Source organism: Corvus cornix, chromosome 3, assembly GCF_000738735.6.
Source record: "Corvus cornix cornix isolate S_Up_H32 chromosome 3, ASM73873v5, whole genome shotgun sequence".
Taxonomy (NCBI): domain Eukaryota; kingdom Metazoa; phylum Chordata; class Aves; order Passeriformes; family Corvidae; genus Corvus; species Corvus cornix.
Window position 1 is genome coordinate 27,966,386 of NC_047056.1, and position 14,183 is coordinate 27,980,568.

Genomic DNA, 14,183 nt, shown 5'->3' on the forward strand with positions numbered 1-14,183 from the left:
TCAGAGACACTGTCAGCACCAGCAGAACAATCATATTAGAAGCCCTGCACAACAGCTGTCCTTCCAGCTCTCTCATGTGTTCTGGCACACGCTCAAACCTAGCTGAAAGAAATGCGATTTTTTTCAAGGCTGCCACCTTTGCTATTGTTGTACCTATTAAAATATTTATAGCTTCCATTTTTAATTAACAAATCTAACCACAACAAAAAGTTCTAAAAACATCTATTTCAGAGTGGTAAGTAAAACCAGTACCTTTTCCTTCCCCCATTGCCTTCCCCGCTCTCCCATTTCACTCAGCTTGAAGAATACTACTAGACTGGAGAAATTGACCGTTATGTCTGTGTGCTCCTTGTTCTCCTTCATGCTGAAGAAAATACTAGTAGACTTGTTGCAAAAAAATGTCAATAGATTACTATTAAAAATATTAAATGTTTGTTTTAGAACACCTCTATTGTATCCCTTTAATGTGGAACAGATTTTGAGGTGCACTAGAACCATCCCTGGAAGTGCTTGAGGCCAAGCTGGATGGGGCTCTGAGTAACCTGATCTAGTGAAAAGTGTCCCTGCCCATGGCAGGGGGTAGGAAGCAGATGAACTTTAAGATCCCTTCCAACCCAGGCCATTCTACGATTCTGTGAATATATCCAAACTTCTTCTAGAGTTACAGTGGCTTAAAAAATGATGAACAGAAGATCAGCCTGACAAGTTTGGTGTTAAATCATGCAGTTGCAGATTAACATGTGAACGTGATTGCCCTTCTTCAGAGCCTTTTTGATGTGTCTAACAACATGCTGCATATGTAAAAGCCTGTATTGACTCATAATTGATAAACTGTTCTCCATGATGTAAGCAGTACTTAAAAGGATCAAGGAAAGAGATACTGCATATGAAACAACAGCAGAAAAGATTTTTTTTGTAGACCACCAATTTTAAATGAGACTAACGGGTGACGTGGGCCACACTGGGCAAGAGCAGACAGGATACAGAAAGAGCAGGGACAGAAATGCAGAATGAACAAGTGATGTAATGGCAATTGAGTCTAGAGGACCCCTTTCCAGGATCTCCTACAACTGTGAGATTGGAAAAGAACTTCTTAACAAGAACCCCATTTTCCCATGTATCCAGGTCAATTCCAGCCATGCCACATTGTACTCTAGATAGCCACTAGTTGAATATTTTCTTTATCATGAGTAATAGTACAGCCATGTGCCTTCATGCAAAATGTGACATCAAATCCAGTTTCCACAAGCCTCCATTTGCTACAATAACAACTATATAGGTCAAAACTGAAGACAACGGATTCTCTCCCACTGGGGGGAAAATTCCTGCAACTCACCTCCAAGAAAGACCTCGGTACTGAGTCAGGACATCCAGAACATCATGGGGTTTGGATCCTGCCCCATTACCTGCCTGGAAGAAGAAGAGGAGTTCACCTTCAGAAAATAAGCATTGCTACAGTAACTAGTTCTCTGACTGATCCTAGTGAGAATAATTAAAAAGCATATTAATGAAGGAAGCTATGTCATCTTCCCAAAATAGAACAGATCCTTGTTCTCAAGAAGATCAAAGGCTGAAGGTATTTTAAGTCTGTTTCAGTGAATTACCCTCTTCTACCAACCTTGTGATTAGATCAAGTGGGGAAAAATTTCTTGAGAATGTTCAAAATACCCATATAACTCTAAATTTACATAAGGAGTAAATAAGATAGCAGTGGTCCTGAATTAATTCATTATAATGTTCCTCACATTAAAAAGTTGTACAGTGATTTTACATCCTTCCCAGTTTCTCCAAGGAAAGACTACAAGGATTTAATGTGATAATTAGCACAGAACACAAAGGAAACATGAATTATGACATGAGCAGTGAAGCAGTCACCACTGATTGGAGAATCACACCACTGTAGGGGTAATGAGCTTACACAGTACCAGGAATAGTGCTAAAATAAAAAAATTCCCAAGGTAAGTTACACTTGACACATCTGGTGTTCTATTGCAATTTTAATCATATATTTAGTTAGTATAAATTACTATGGCTTTATAGGCTTTGGTATTATCATATATATATTTTATCATATTACATAGATATAGAGATACACACAATCAGCTGCAGAACTTTTTCTTTCTCTTCATGCTGCTTACTGATAGCTTTCAGTCCCAATACCTTGGGAGCTGCTAAAAATGAGTAAAGGAAAGCAATTGCTGCAAGTCCTCTCTAGCAGACTAGTTTTGCTGCTGCACAATCTAATCTTACATCTCTTCCTTGTGTGGCACTCTTGTGGACTTTAAATGGGAACTGTGCACTCAGATCAGACTCATGATCTGATTACCAATCAGCCAGCCAAGGTGGAGTATGGAAAAAAAAAAAGTGAAAAACGTGTTTGGCTCAATAGGGCATAACTGTACATATTCCATTTCCCAGGTTAAAAAATAAGAAATTTAATTGCTAGCTTTATCAGTGGCTATCCAGTGATTTTTACTTACTGTGAGTGAATCTCCCAGGCCAGCAATCACCCGAATATCTGCCGGTTTCAAATTATGAACTGAAAAAAAAAATAAAGGTAGCGTAAAGGAAAGAAAGAAAATTACAAATTATGATGGTTATTAGAAGTTTTCCTCATAATAAGTATAATAAAGCATTGCAAAGACAGTATTTTTAATATTCATGACAGCATCAGCTCAGAATGACAGAGACTGATAGGCATCAAATCAGAAACGATTCTTGGTACCATAGCTGGGCAGTAGCTACAGAGACAAAGGACGCAGCAAGACTTCAGTCTTGCATTTGTTTGTCCTTGAATTTCTTTTAACTGGTGAAAATGACTGAAAAGCAGGCAGAGCTCTGGTGCCAGCACAGGGTGGATATTTGGCACCATCACCGCTTCTGAGGAAAGACAAAACCTACCCAAGGACAGAACTCCATACGGGTTTTTGTACCTCAGACTGCATTAACAAGAGCCCCCTACAGTTTTTCCACCCTGGGAGTGAAAGACCTGACTGCCTCCTATCTTTTCCACTGTCACTTCTTGGTTTGTACACGGAAGACGCAGTCGCATAAACTTGCATCACCCTCGAGGTCGTGAACTCACATCTTGCTACACAACCACTCACATTGTTCCAAAAAGGCTCTTAAAAGCCACAGCCAACAAAGTGCACTTCTCCATAGCTCCTGAGCAAATCCAGCTCTATTCTCTTTCTGTCATCAAATGAAGTAGCTCTGTGACAAAAAGGCTTAGTACCATACCTGAAACCGGAACCGTATCAGAGGGAACCCGGTCACTACAGGGAATATTTGTTCCATAACTCCTCTCCTGCAAAGACAGACAGGGCGAGATTTCACATCAGTCTCACTGTACTCTGGGCACGATAAACCATTTACATCTCAGAGCATTAGATCAATGAAATCCCCACGTACTTTGCATACAACTACCCAGCAGGCCTGCCCTCAGAGTGCGCCTTCTGAAGGTGGACACGAGCTCAGCCTGCTCGGAAGTCGTGCAGCCTTACGAGAGCAGCACAACTCCTGCCACCAGTGGGGGTCAGTCGTTTTAGACTCTGAGCCATGCTGTGCTCAGCTATGCAACATTTGGTGTGCCCATACCCTGAACAACTTTTGCAAGAAACTGACCATCTCTGGAATATCCTAGCACAAAACCATACCTCTGTCAGCAGGCCATGAGCCTGCCTTCTCCGTACACAGTGCTGTATGTGCAGCCAGGGATTTGCCCTCCTGGCTCTTTTGGGTTGCAGCCTACTGACAGAAATACCCCCAAAGTCTACTGTTAGTGAAGGGCTGACCATCAGTATACCAGAGCAAACCACCACACAAGACTCACAGATGTGCTTTTGCTCCAAATCTCTCTGCAGAATTCCTTAAGTAGGCTAACTTGCCTCAGGAAAAGATACTTGTATGTCCTGTCCCATTGTTCTGGATTGGGCTTTTAATTTTTAATTTAAAAACCCAACAAAACAACCACAAACATAACACAGTATTGCTCCTTACCTCCTTAACACCTCCTTACACTACAGCTATTTCCAAAAACTAGAGTGGTAGGTACCATTGCCCCATGGAGAGGTCTGTACACCCCAGGTAACTAACAAAACAGATGACACTACATTAAAATGTGAGCAGAAATGCATATTACAACTCCAGTGATGAACAGGCCATCTTGTCTAGATGTGGCCCAGGCACTGTGTTCTGAGGCATGAAAATGAACATTATCAGCTCACTTTGTAACTGCTTGAGAACATCAACTTCTGCTCAAAATCGAGTACTCTGACTTATAAAACACAATCATGGGTCTTTTTCTCCACACATCTAATCTGAAACTACCTCACAAAAAAGAAAGAAAAAAAAAAGAAAAACCCATATTCTTCAGTTTTACTGTGGCATAAATAAGATGAAATCATAAACACAGATGAATCACTGTGTAAACACAGTGGTTGGATCTGATCTAGTTTCTTCCATGGTAGGACTAAACAGCTCCATTTTCACTATTTTCTTATCCCAGGAAAAATAACACTTTCATCCAGATGTTTAACATAGGCTCTTCCAGTGAAGGCAAGACCCACTTCAGGCTAGTTGAACACATCTACCTTACTCAAACTCTACAGAGCCCACCAAGGAGAAAATGTGATATTAAACTGACTATTTAGTCAAGCATGGAAGTAAAAAGTTGGAGCTTTGCATTTAGTTTTCTCAGGTAGCACTGTTTATTTAGGCTACAACCCACTCTAACCCACTTGCCCCACTCCCTGGAACACACTCAGTCCATCTCATGCAAACAGTCCTACTGTACCTGAGATGTTTCTTTGGTGTTTGATGTCCTCAGGGAAGATGAGTAGTTACTATTTCTATATGTAAACAAATACGGATTTTCCTGCAGAGTGAAGAAAGCATGTTTACCAATGCTAGTGGAAACACAGTCAGCTGATGTTAAAGTCTTCTGGCTATATTTTACGTGAGGAAAAAAACTTTACAGTATTAATTTTTGAATGAACATTGCATTAGTGAAGTAAACCAGGTTAGACTTGAAAGTTAAGCCCTGGTCTGAAGCCTGGTCCTAGGTATGCTCTAGGCACAGCACCGCTTCCTGCCTTAAACCTAACATCAAACAAAACATGAAATTCTATTTCTTTGATATTTTAATTGCTGTTCAGAAGCTTTTGGATGCCAGTAGTATTTTATCACTATCAAATTATTGAAGTCAGAGCTTAAATGCAAAAGCATTCAAGAACCTTCTCTTTCAACATGAGATGCTCCAGTCCTGACTATTGACAGCTCCAGGGACTGAATGAGTAAAATCTGGCAGCAGAGGCAAATCTAGAAAAGCTAGAGTATATAAAATACATGGATTCGATTTTATTGGTGACACAGCTTTGAATACTGATAATGAACCTCGTACCTGCAATTAATAAATTCAGATTAGCTAGATGTATTTTGAACCAAAAAAATATCTGACAAAGATGATTTAACTAAATTTTGTCAGAAATTCTTTTTTTCAGAGTTTCATCTGTAGAAAATAAAGACTCCGTGTCAATGAACTTTAGGAACACTCAGTTTTTAACAGTGCAATAACTTGGGCAAGAGCACATTCCCAAGAACTTCAGAAAACAACAACAGTATTTGAAAACTTGGAAATTCTGCAAAGAGTAAATAAAATCACAGAATAACAAGGAAGCCCTTTTACCTGAGATGGACACTGGACCTGAACAATTTTTGTGACACCATAAGGCTGCTTCTGTCCAACTGGCTGCATCTAGAATGGGAGAGAACAGAGGAATTGTACACATGCTGTGTGTGGGAAGGAAGGGAGAGCAGCAGCAATGTGAAGGCTCTAGTGCCTGGAGTTTTCCATCAGGCTCATATACATATATCTAAAAACATATATTTAAAAATTTATTTTGCTTATGATAAATATTTATCTAGGCACAATATACCACACGTATACCTTCCAAAGCAAGGAACTGAAAACAAGTCCTCTCACGCGAGCAGACTGTCTTCCCATCACGACTAAAACTTCCATCCGAACATTAATTCAGCTTTTGGGAATGTTGACTCTATAAGTGTTGATCGTTTACCCTACCTTTCAGAACTGTTTCATTATCTACACTCTCATACATGTTAGGCAACACCAAAAGGTGCATTCCAACTCCATACAGAGACTTAATAACATTTATGTTTGTTGACCTTCTTGAAACAAGATGGAGAGGGGATTATTGTAATGAAAAATGATGGAATTATTCAGAAAATACTGACAGCACAAAGGGGCAAATACCAAAAATAATCACTTCACCTGTTCAGACAGCTTGCTGAGTGCTAATTAAATTGCAATCACACACTGAGGAATTGGCTGAGGGTTTAGATCCCTCAGTGCATATCTGCTCAGCTTGGCATCAGCAGCTGCCTGGACCAGCAGCCTACACAAGAAACAGGATGGAAGGGACTAGAAAATACAACAGCAGCAGGCTTGATGTCACCAATACACTCTGGGCAGGAATGCTATATTCTATTTTGATTGTTCCATCAACAAAAACAATGGGAAAATTCAGAGAAATAGAGAAGAGGCTTACAGAGTTTATATTCTTTGAGAGAAACATTTGAAGAAACAGTCTGCTTTTTTGAGACAGGAGGGGGAAATAAAACAAATTTCCCCAAAATAAGCAAAACAATGAAGCTCAGAGGAAAGATACATTGGGATACTTTCCCATCCTCCTAGGATGAAACAAAGTAGCTATTTAATTCCATTCTTAAAAGAAAATATACTTCCAACACAGAATCATCCCACAAAACATGGGATACCTACAACGTGGTATTTCTTGACCAGAAATTAAGATCAAACAAGTATTAGACACTTGCATGTGTTGGGAGTTGGGTGACAAAACCAAATTTCTCGAGAAGGCAGTAAGTTCCAGCTGGCTCCGCCACCCTGCTCTCCCAGCAAAGACTGACAGCTCCCGTGCAGCTCAGCTGCCCGGTCCTGGTCAGGGAATAGGGCACCAGGGCTGTACGGTGGCCACCAAGCCTCCCCTGAATTGCAGCACATCTGTCATGCAGGCCACTTAGTGTGTGGGTCTGCCCTGGTACTCAGCAGGGTCTGAGGCAGCACAAACCCCTGAACACAGAAGAGAGGCACAGGCAGCCTCCTGCCGCGCTGTTCCCTTGTGGGTTCTTGCCTGGGTTTAGTTTCTCTTTTGGTTGCACGATAGGGTTGGGGTTTATTTCTGTTACACAAAAGAGTGCCAAAAGACAAGAAGCTCTTACTCTTGTGAAGTTTTTTACATACATGAATGGAGCTTTGCCCTCAGATAAATGGCCAGAGGTAAAACTGATTAATTTTGACAAATGCCTATGATCAGGCTCTCTGTGGTAAACATCGAAGCTGTCCAAGTACACAGCCAACCTCTCTCAGCTTTTCCAATGTCATTTAGTTGACTGTTCTCTGGTGTGCTTTGCAATTGCTGATCCTAAAGAGTTGGAAGTGTGCTGGTGAAATATGCAGCCCTGCCTAGGACAAGCCCTTAGGATCTGTTGGCACAGCTCCTTCTCTGCCAGGCTGCAGTGCAGCCCTAAGGCCAACTGCCACTAGATTTTCAAGGTTTTGCCCTTTGGCCAATAAGCAGGTAATTATTCCAGGAAAACCAACCTGGCAGAGAGCAGAAGGGAAACCTCTGAATGCAGTTTTATTCTGCTGTGTTTTCTGCAAGCCAACTGATTTCCTATCAGCTCCCAAGACTGCGTTAATAGGTTGTTTTTTTCTTAGTTTTTAAAGAAGTCAGCATAAACTGTTGACTGGATTTCCCAGTAGAACTGGAGTGACCTTTATGAGGTGTGGACACCTGCTAGTCCTTTTTATGCTGAACTTGTCTTTCATATCTGCTTTTACATTGTGGCAGAATACAGGCAGACAAGACAATCATAGGCAGACAAAGAAACAACCCTGAAAGGCCCCTTTCTGATGACTGCCAGATGTACCATGAAAACTCCACTAAATCAAAGAGAAGTCAGGAAAAAAGATGGCAAAACGAGTTGAGGGGAATGTTACCATTCCTGCAATCTTTCTTCAAACCAGTGGCAAGATGTGGTTTTGCCACATTTTGCTCTTTCTCCACATTACCTAGGCTGTTCCCTCACACTGAGAAAAAGCACTGAAATAAAACGAAGTAGGTATTTGTCTCCTTTATGACAATGTTTTGGTCCTGGTGGCTCCCCAGCATGCTCACCACCCAAGTCTGGGTAACTGGCCCTGCTGCAGCCAGCCTTAAAAGCACAGCCTCGTTTTGCTTATGGTTTTTCATCTCTGCTGTTTCCACAAAATGCTCCTGGGAATTAGAGTGACAAGAAAAGGGTAACATGCCATTGAATGGGTTGCTCAAGAACAGAGCACAGGAGGACAAATAAAGTCTGTGCAGAAAAGGTTAAGAGACAGAAGAATGAAAGAGAGGGCATCTATTTTATCATGGAAGAACTGAGGTAGAACTGTGACATCATCACAAGGAATATCACAGATAACAGCAAAGGAGATAACAGCATGGCTGTACCAAGGTTACCACTGCAACATCTTACCAATTTTACCTCCTTGCCTCCTACTAACTAACTAAAGTCATACTAACTTTAACTAAAAGATAATGTATTTTATTAAAGTGACTGCATTGTTCTTCTAGATATATCATCTGGTGGAAGAGAAGCCTCTTTCTGCAAATTCTGCTTCTTTAAATGATCAGGGCTACAACAGCATTATTACTGATTGAATTAGCATAAAAGAAAACAAGAACATGCCAATATGTATGAATTTATGTTAAAATGTGGTTTATGAAAAGGTGGTTGCAGTATAGACATCTTCTCCTTCATGCTTAGGATAATTTGGACAGACACAGAAATAACAGGTACTCTCCAAAGAAAACCTTATTAACACATGGACTGCAAAACAAGAAAAAAGTATTTTATATTTTATCTAACTTAATTGGCCATGGAATGTTCTTCATAATTAAAAAAGAGATTGCATGTGCTCTCTAAGGTTACTAGAAAAAGAAACAGGAAACATTGAAAGTTTTAAAAAAGAAACAGTAAAATCAACATTTTGTCTAAAACAATGGATGTAAGGGCATATCCAAACAGTAACATCCTGCTTCGTTCCGTCGAGTCCAAACCCACATGCCTGCTTTTTTGTCTCATTCATATTGAAAAGCAGCTCACATTTCTTCACTTGCCCCTATCATCAACTTTAAAATGCAAACTCCTCCAGCTGTACATGCATCCACTCAGTCTCACACACACAAATGCTGTGTGTCAGCAGCTCAAGCCTGCAGTGGGAAACAGCCCCCTACAGAACACTGGTCATAGTGTTCAAAGTCAAGTGGGTCAGAGAGTCCACATTTCTTTCAGACAACCTCTCTCACCTAATAGAAGACACAATTTGCTGGCTTTCCTCAGCTGAATAGGACATCCAGCTCTTGAGGATGTAACAAGAGCTCCTCAAGGTTGTCTATCACCTTTTCACTATGAGCAACAGCAGCAGAAAGATGATGGTTAAGGAGGAGACAGAGGTCTGAGACTCATTAGTAAGAATGGTGGGGGGATACAGGATAGAGGACAGAGTAGACAGGAGTATAATTGCTATAATCTCAGGTTAGGACAAGCCTCAGTCACCCAGTGCTGGGCTGTCAAAGAGGTACGATTAGCAAAAAAAGGACCTGTCACAGCTCATTTATTCCGCGAAGCTTCCCAAAGGGCTACTTTGAAAACCTTTCTAAAAAGTCCTTGGTAGAAAATAGCAGCCAATGAACAGAATGAGATTTGTCTTGGAAGTGTGGGGCATTTAGCATTATTCAAGAGCAATCTCCCTGCACAGCTGAAGATAGCAGTCATGGGATAATTGTTATATTCTTCCTTCCCCTCCCCCTTTGCTACTCAAAGCCTGGCTTGTGCAGGGTTGCTACCAGGCATCCGTGGCAAGTTCAGCAAGAAACAGTCTCTGTGGTACTGCTTACCATGTTGTTCCAGAGGCCCACAGCCACAAAAAGATAATCTTCCAGAATTTCCACTTCTGTCTTTGATGTGGTAATCAAACCATCCTTGCCCTGAAAGAGAAAGTACTTTGAGCATCATAAAATAATTAAGAGTATGGAAAGATGTGATATTCAGTCACAAAAGTTCTCAATCTATAAAAAAATATTCATATCCACAAGAAAATCAATCTTTGGTATTCTCACAGAGCCACTTGCCATTGATCCCAGTTACTACTGGTGTGTCAAGACAGAAAGATGCTGTTTCTGTAAATGATTGTTGCACATCAACCGGAGAAGAAGAGCAGAGCAACAGCACAGCATGATCGCAGTAGTGACACACAGTAGAGCAGGAAGACACAGGTGTGAACACATGAATCATTTGGAATAATGATTCCAAACAACACTTCTTCTAGCCAAAACATGCATTTAAAGATTAGAAACACGCAGAATTTGTCTTAAGAGAGCATGCTGAATTTTAAATGAAATGTAACTGTTGGAAGAGTTTGGAAGGTTACACATGGTGGCTTGCAGGCATACCACAAATCATACGAAATAGAGAATCTATCTATGACATATGATGGCATTCAAAGAAATAACAGAGCAAATTACTGACATAAAAAGTAATGCCATGAAAGTTAGAAGTCTGCTATTTGCATATGGACAAGCCATCAACAAAAAAAAAAGCCTGGCAAAAGATGACCTCAGAAGCAACAAGATGATTTTGCAACATAGCAGACACTGCTCTTCCTGGAAGAAAAATTTCTTCTCCCAGTTCACTTTGTTCTGATACTGAGCTGAGGGGAGCAATGGAATTACCTCAAATTCATGGAGCTATTATGATGCTCAGAAACCAGACCATGACTCACTACCAACCTATTTTACAAAAAACCACCTAATGTGTTGGATTTTGATACCTCACTCCAAGTGAGCCATTCTCGAAAAAGTAAGACTCTCCCTCTTCATTGCCAGATCTTAGACAACCTTGACCTTTGAACTTCCCTTTAAAATCACTTAGGACAAAACCATGCCTGACATTGTAGGCAATCCCATCTTCATTCCCTACTGGCTACACCAGGAAATATTAATTCCCAAGTTCCCAGACTCATTGCAGGGAAATAACCATACTTTCCAATATAGTTTACAAACACCTTTATCTTTTGTCCCTCTAACTCTCAAATACTTCACATTACCCACTTTTTGCCTTTGTTGTCAAACACATTGAGCATAATCAGGGATGAATATGGTGATGACTACAAAGATATGGAAAAATCAGCAGCACTGACAGTTTCCACACTTGTGACCTTAGGTGCAGAGGTGTCATAGCTTGATTTATCCAGGCGCATAGCATCCAAAACACAGGACCTCTGACTGGTGCTGTTTAAATCAAGTTCCACTCTCAGAACTTCTATGTCTGATCCTGAGGTGTGTTCTTCCTGTGCCTGACTATCCTTGTCTTCCAGCATTACACAGCCTAGGACAGGAAAGCCTGCTGAATATTGCACTCAGTCTCAGCAGACACAAACCAGAAAGAATGCAGCAGCTTGAGTTTACTCACCAGTCTGAGCAGCAGATTTCTTTCTTGGAGAGAAGGCTGAAGAACAACAGTGAAGTCATCCTTTTGATCAAAACTCTCAGACTCCAGCAGTTTTTCCAAAGCATCCTAAGTAGACAACCATTTAATGGGATAAGTATTATCAGGTAGAGAGTGTAATGTATGTGTGATTCGTCAGGGCTTAAAGTAAATTAAAATTATCCCCATTCCTAATAAACCACAGAAATAAAATTGTGTAATTCAGAACAAAGACAGTAATTACATGAAATCTTGTTACACAACAACTGGAAAATCCTTGTAGCTATAAGAAAGATGGTTTACCATCATTTTCTTTGAAAGGGAGGCAAGCTTAGCAAGGCAATGAAACGTCATGTTTATTGCCACCCTGGCACGTTTAAAAGAAACTCTAGCACAACTGTCTTTGTCTTAACAGAAAGTTTCCCTCTTCTAAATCATGTGGCATTTTACTGGGCAAGATGGATCATTTCTCTGATGGGATACAAAAAATCCTAGGTTGCCAAAAGTTATATAGACATTTAAAACTTCAAGAGATACTAAGATCACTCAGGTATAGAGAGAACCTATTGTCAATATTCCTGAGGTAAGAAATGGGATCAGGATTGCTATGGATATGTGACAGAAAGGCTGTCACTCAACTTCCTCACTGCTATCCCTCCCTTAACTCCTTGCTTCAGGCCAATCTGGAAAATGAATAGAGATGTCTAGCAATATGAGAGCCAAACAACACCAAAGATACCATACCTGATAGGACCACCTCAGTATGTTATCACCTAATGCAGAGCAACTGAGCTGATTCCTGCCTGGATTGCTGCAGAAAAGAGTTAAAAACATGAAAGACATTATGAACTTTTGATAAACAAGGTGGATGGCATGACTTCTTCTGAGCCACTGACAAGCACATGCTAAAGACTAAATTGTTTTATGGGTAGAAAAGGCTACATGGAACATGCTAATTTTTGATATAAACATAGAATGATATATATTCCCATATCCAGAGCTTTGTATCTCTTTTTGATTTGAAAGCCTAGTCAGTTGACAACTACGCCAGACTTAGATTAGCACAGGATCTCACAAGCTAGCAACATGCTCAAGCCTAAAATAGCAGCTGCACTGGTTTTCAAACATCTCCCTTTCTGCAGTCACACAGGAAAATTGAACAAACTCAAAATACATCCACAGGAACTTTTTCTTTAGTATTTGGCATGAAGACCTGCACCTAGAAACGTGGATGGAAGCTGCAGAAGGTTATACATGCTAAAGGATGACTGGCACAGTCAGATTTCTGACCTGCAACGTGAGATGTGTATACTGCGTATTTTTGAGGCTAGCTGGAGAACTCTGGGAGTTCCCAAAGCTGTAGACAGGAACAATATAAGATACACGAAAGATTAGTCAGGTTCCAGCAAAGATATACTCCCTTGAAATTTCCTAGATGGACTGGAATCTGAGAAAGTTTCTGGGGGGTTTGCAGATACAAGCAGTAAGTATGTGTCAGGATCCTTTTCACAGAGCTCTAGCTAAATCCATAAAACAAGAGTTTTCTGATGAAGTGCTATTATCACTGCTGGTGAGTGAAAGAAATATGAACTCAGGACCAGAATCTTACCCAAGCCTAACAAAAGAACCTCATAAAATACATGAAGAGAGTTACATGCCTAAAGATAGGGTTCATGCACTACTTCTAGTGCAGATGCTTCTAGTTAGTAAGAAATTAGTAAAGGAGGGACCTTTAAATCCCCATTATGTCCCAAACTTCAATGCCTAAAGTTCAGTACTGACATGGGACTGAAACTGTCAACCACTATTATCCTCTTTGACTCTTGAAATTTCACATTTTGGTATGGATTTATATTTTTCTCTCAGAGCACACCTCATAATGACAACTTAGTAACCAAATGCTGGAGGTCCTTATCTGGGAGAGGACCTGGGCCTTAGGCTGTCTAACAAGCAGTAAAGTCCGAGACTTGCAAACTTGTGGAACCATTCAACCAGATAAACACAGCTATGAGAGCATGCTGACAATAAGAAAGCAAATTGCCTTAAGTACAAAAGGAAATATAAAAATTCCTCAGAGGAAAAGAAAAATAGATCTATTTAATTTTACTTTTTAAGGTCTTTTATATACGGTAAGGCCCATATTCCTAAACGCATCTTTTCCATATTTCTCACATTTTTCCCCTTCGTGTTCGTGCAGGAGAAATAAGCTAGAGTGCCCCATGCAGTTGCTTTTGACAAGGAAAGCTTCTCCTCTGCTTGTATTTGTTAAGCACATGGTTACATAGCAGCCAGACCTCTTCCCCTCTTCCATCAGAACGTCTCCAAGGTTATGTACTTGCAAAGCTTGTGAAACGCTTCAGGATGACTATATTAGTACATATGGTGTCCTATGCCATGAGCGCAGGGAAAAAAAATTACTGTGGAGTAAGATGGAGTGTAATCTCACCAGCTGTAAACTACTCCATCATAACTGCTCATGTGCACACTCCTACTCCATACTAAATTGGGACACAAACTACTCACACTTTTGTTACAAAGTACGAAGAAAGACAGATAAATAGATGCAGTTACCATAAGGAACTGGCAGCTTGGATGTTTTCTACCCTGCA

At 40.4% G+C, this 14,183-nt stretch overlaps 1 protein-coding gene across 3 annotated transcripts in view; it reads right to left on the bottom strand.

Moving 5' to 3' along the window:
* Nucleotides 1-14,183, bottom strand: part of PLB1 (phospholipase B1) — an 81,813-nt gene that overhangs the window by 50,904 nt on the left and 16,726 nt on the right. For all 3 annotated transcript variants that reach the window (XM_039569983.1, XM_019282398.3, XM_039569984.1), the window contains exons 12-19: nt 12,319-12,385; nt 11,560-11,664; nt 9,987-10,076; nt 5,687-5,755; nt 4,796-4,876; nt 3,241-3,307; nt 2,481-2,539; nt 1,337-1,410 (exon numbers count right to left, since the gene is read on the bottom strand). In XM_039569983.1, the coding sequence (XP_039425917.1) occupies nt 1,337-1,410; nt 2,481-2,539; nt 3,241-3,307; nt 4,796-4,876; nt 5,687-5,755; nt 9,987-10,076; nt 11,560-11,664; nt 12,319-12,385 (612 nt within the window). The remainder of the gene's footprint in view (nt 1-1,336; nt 1,411-2,480; nt 2,540-3,240; nt 3,308-4,795; nt 4,877-5,686; nt 5,756-9,986; nt 10,077-11,559; nt 11,665-12,318; nt 12,386-14,183) is intronic.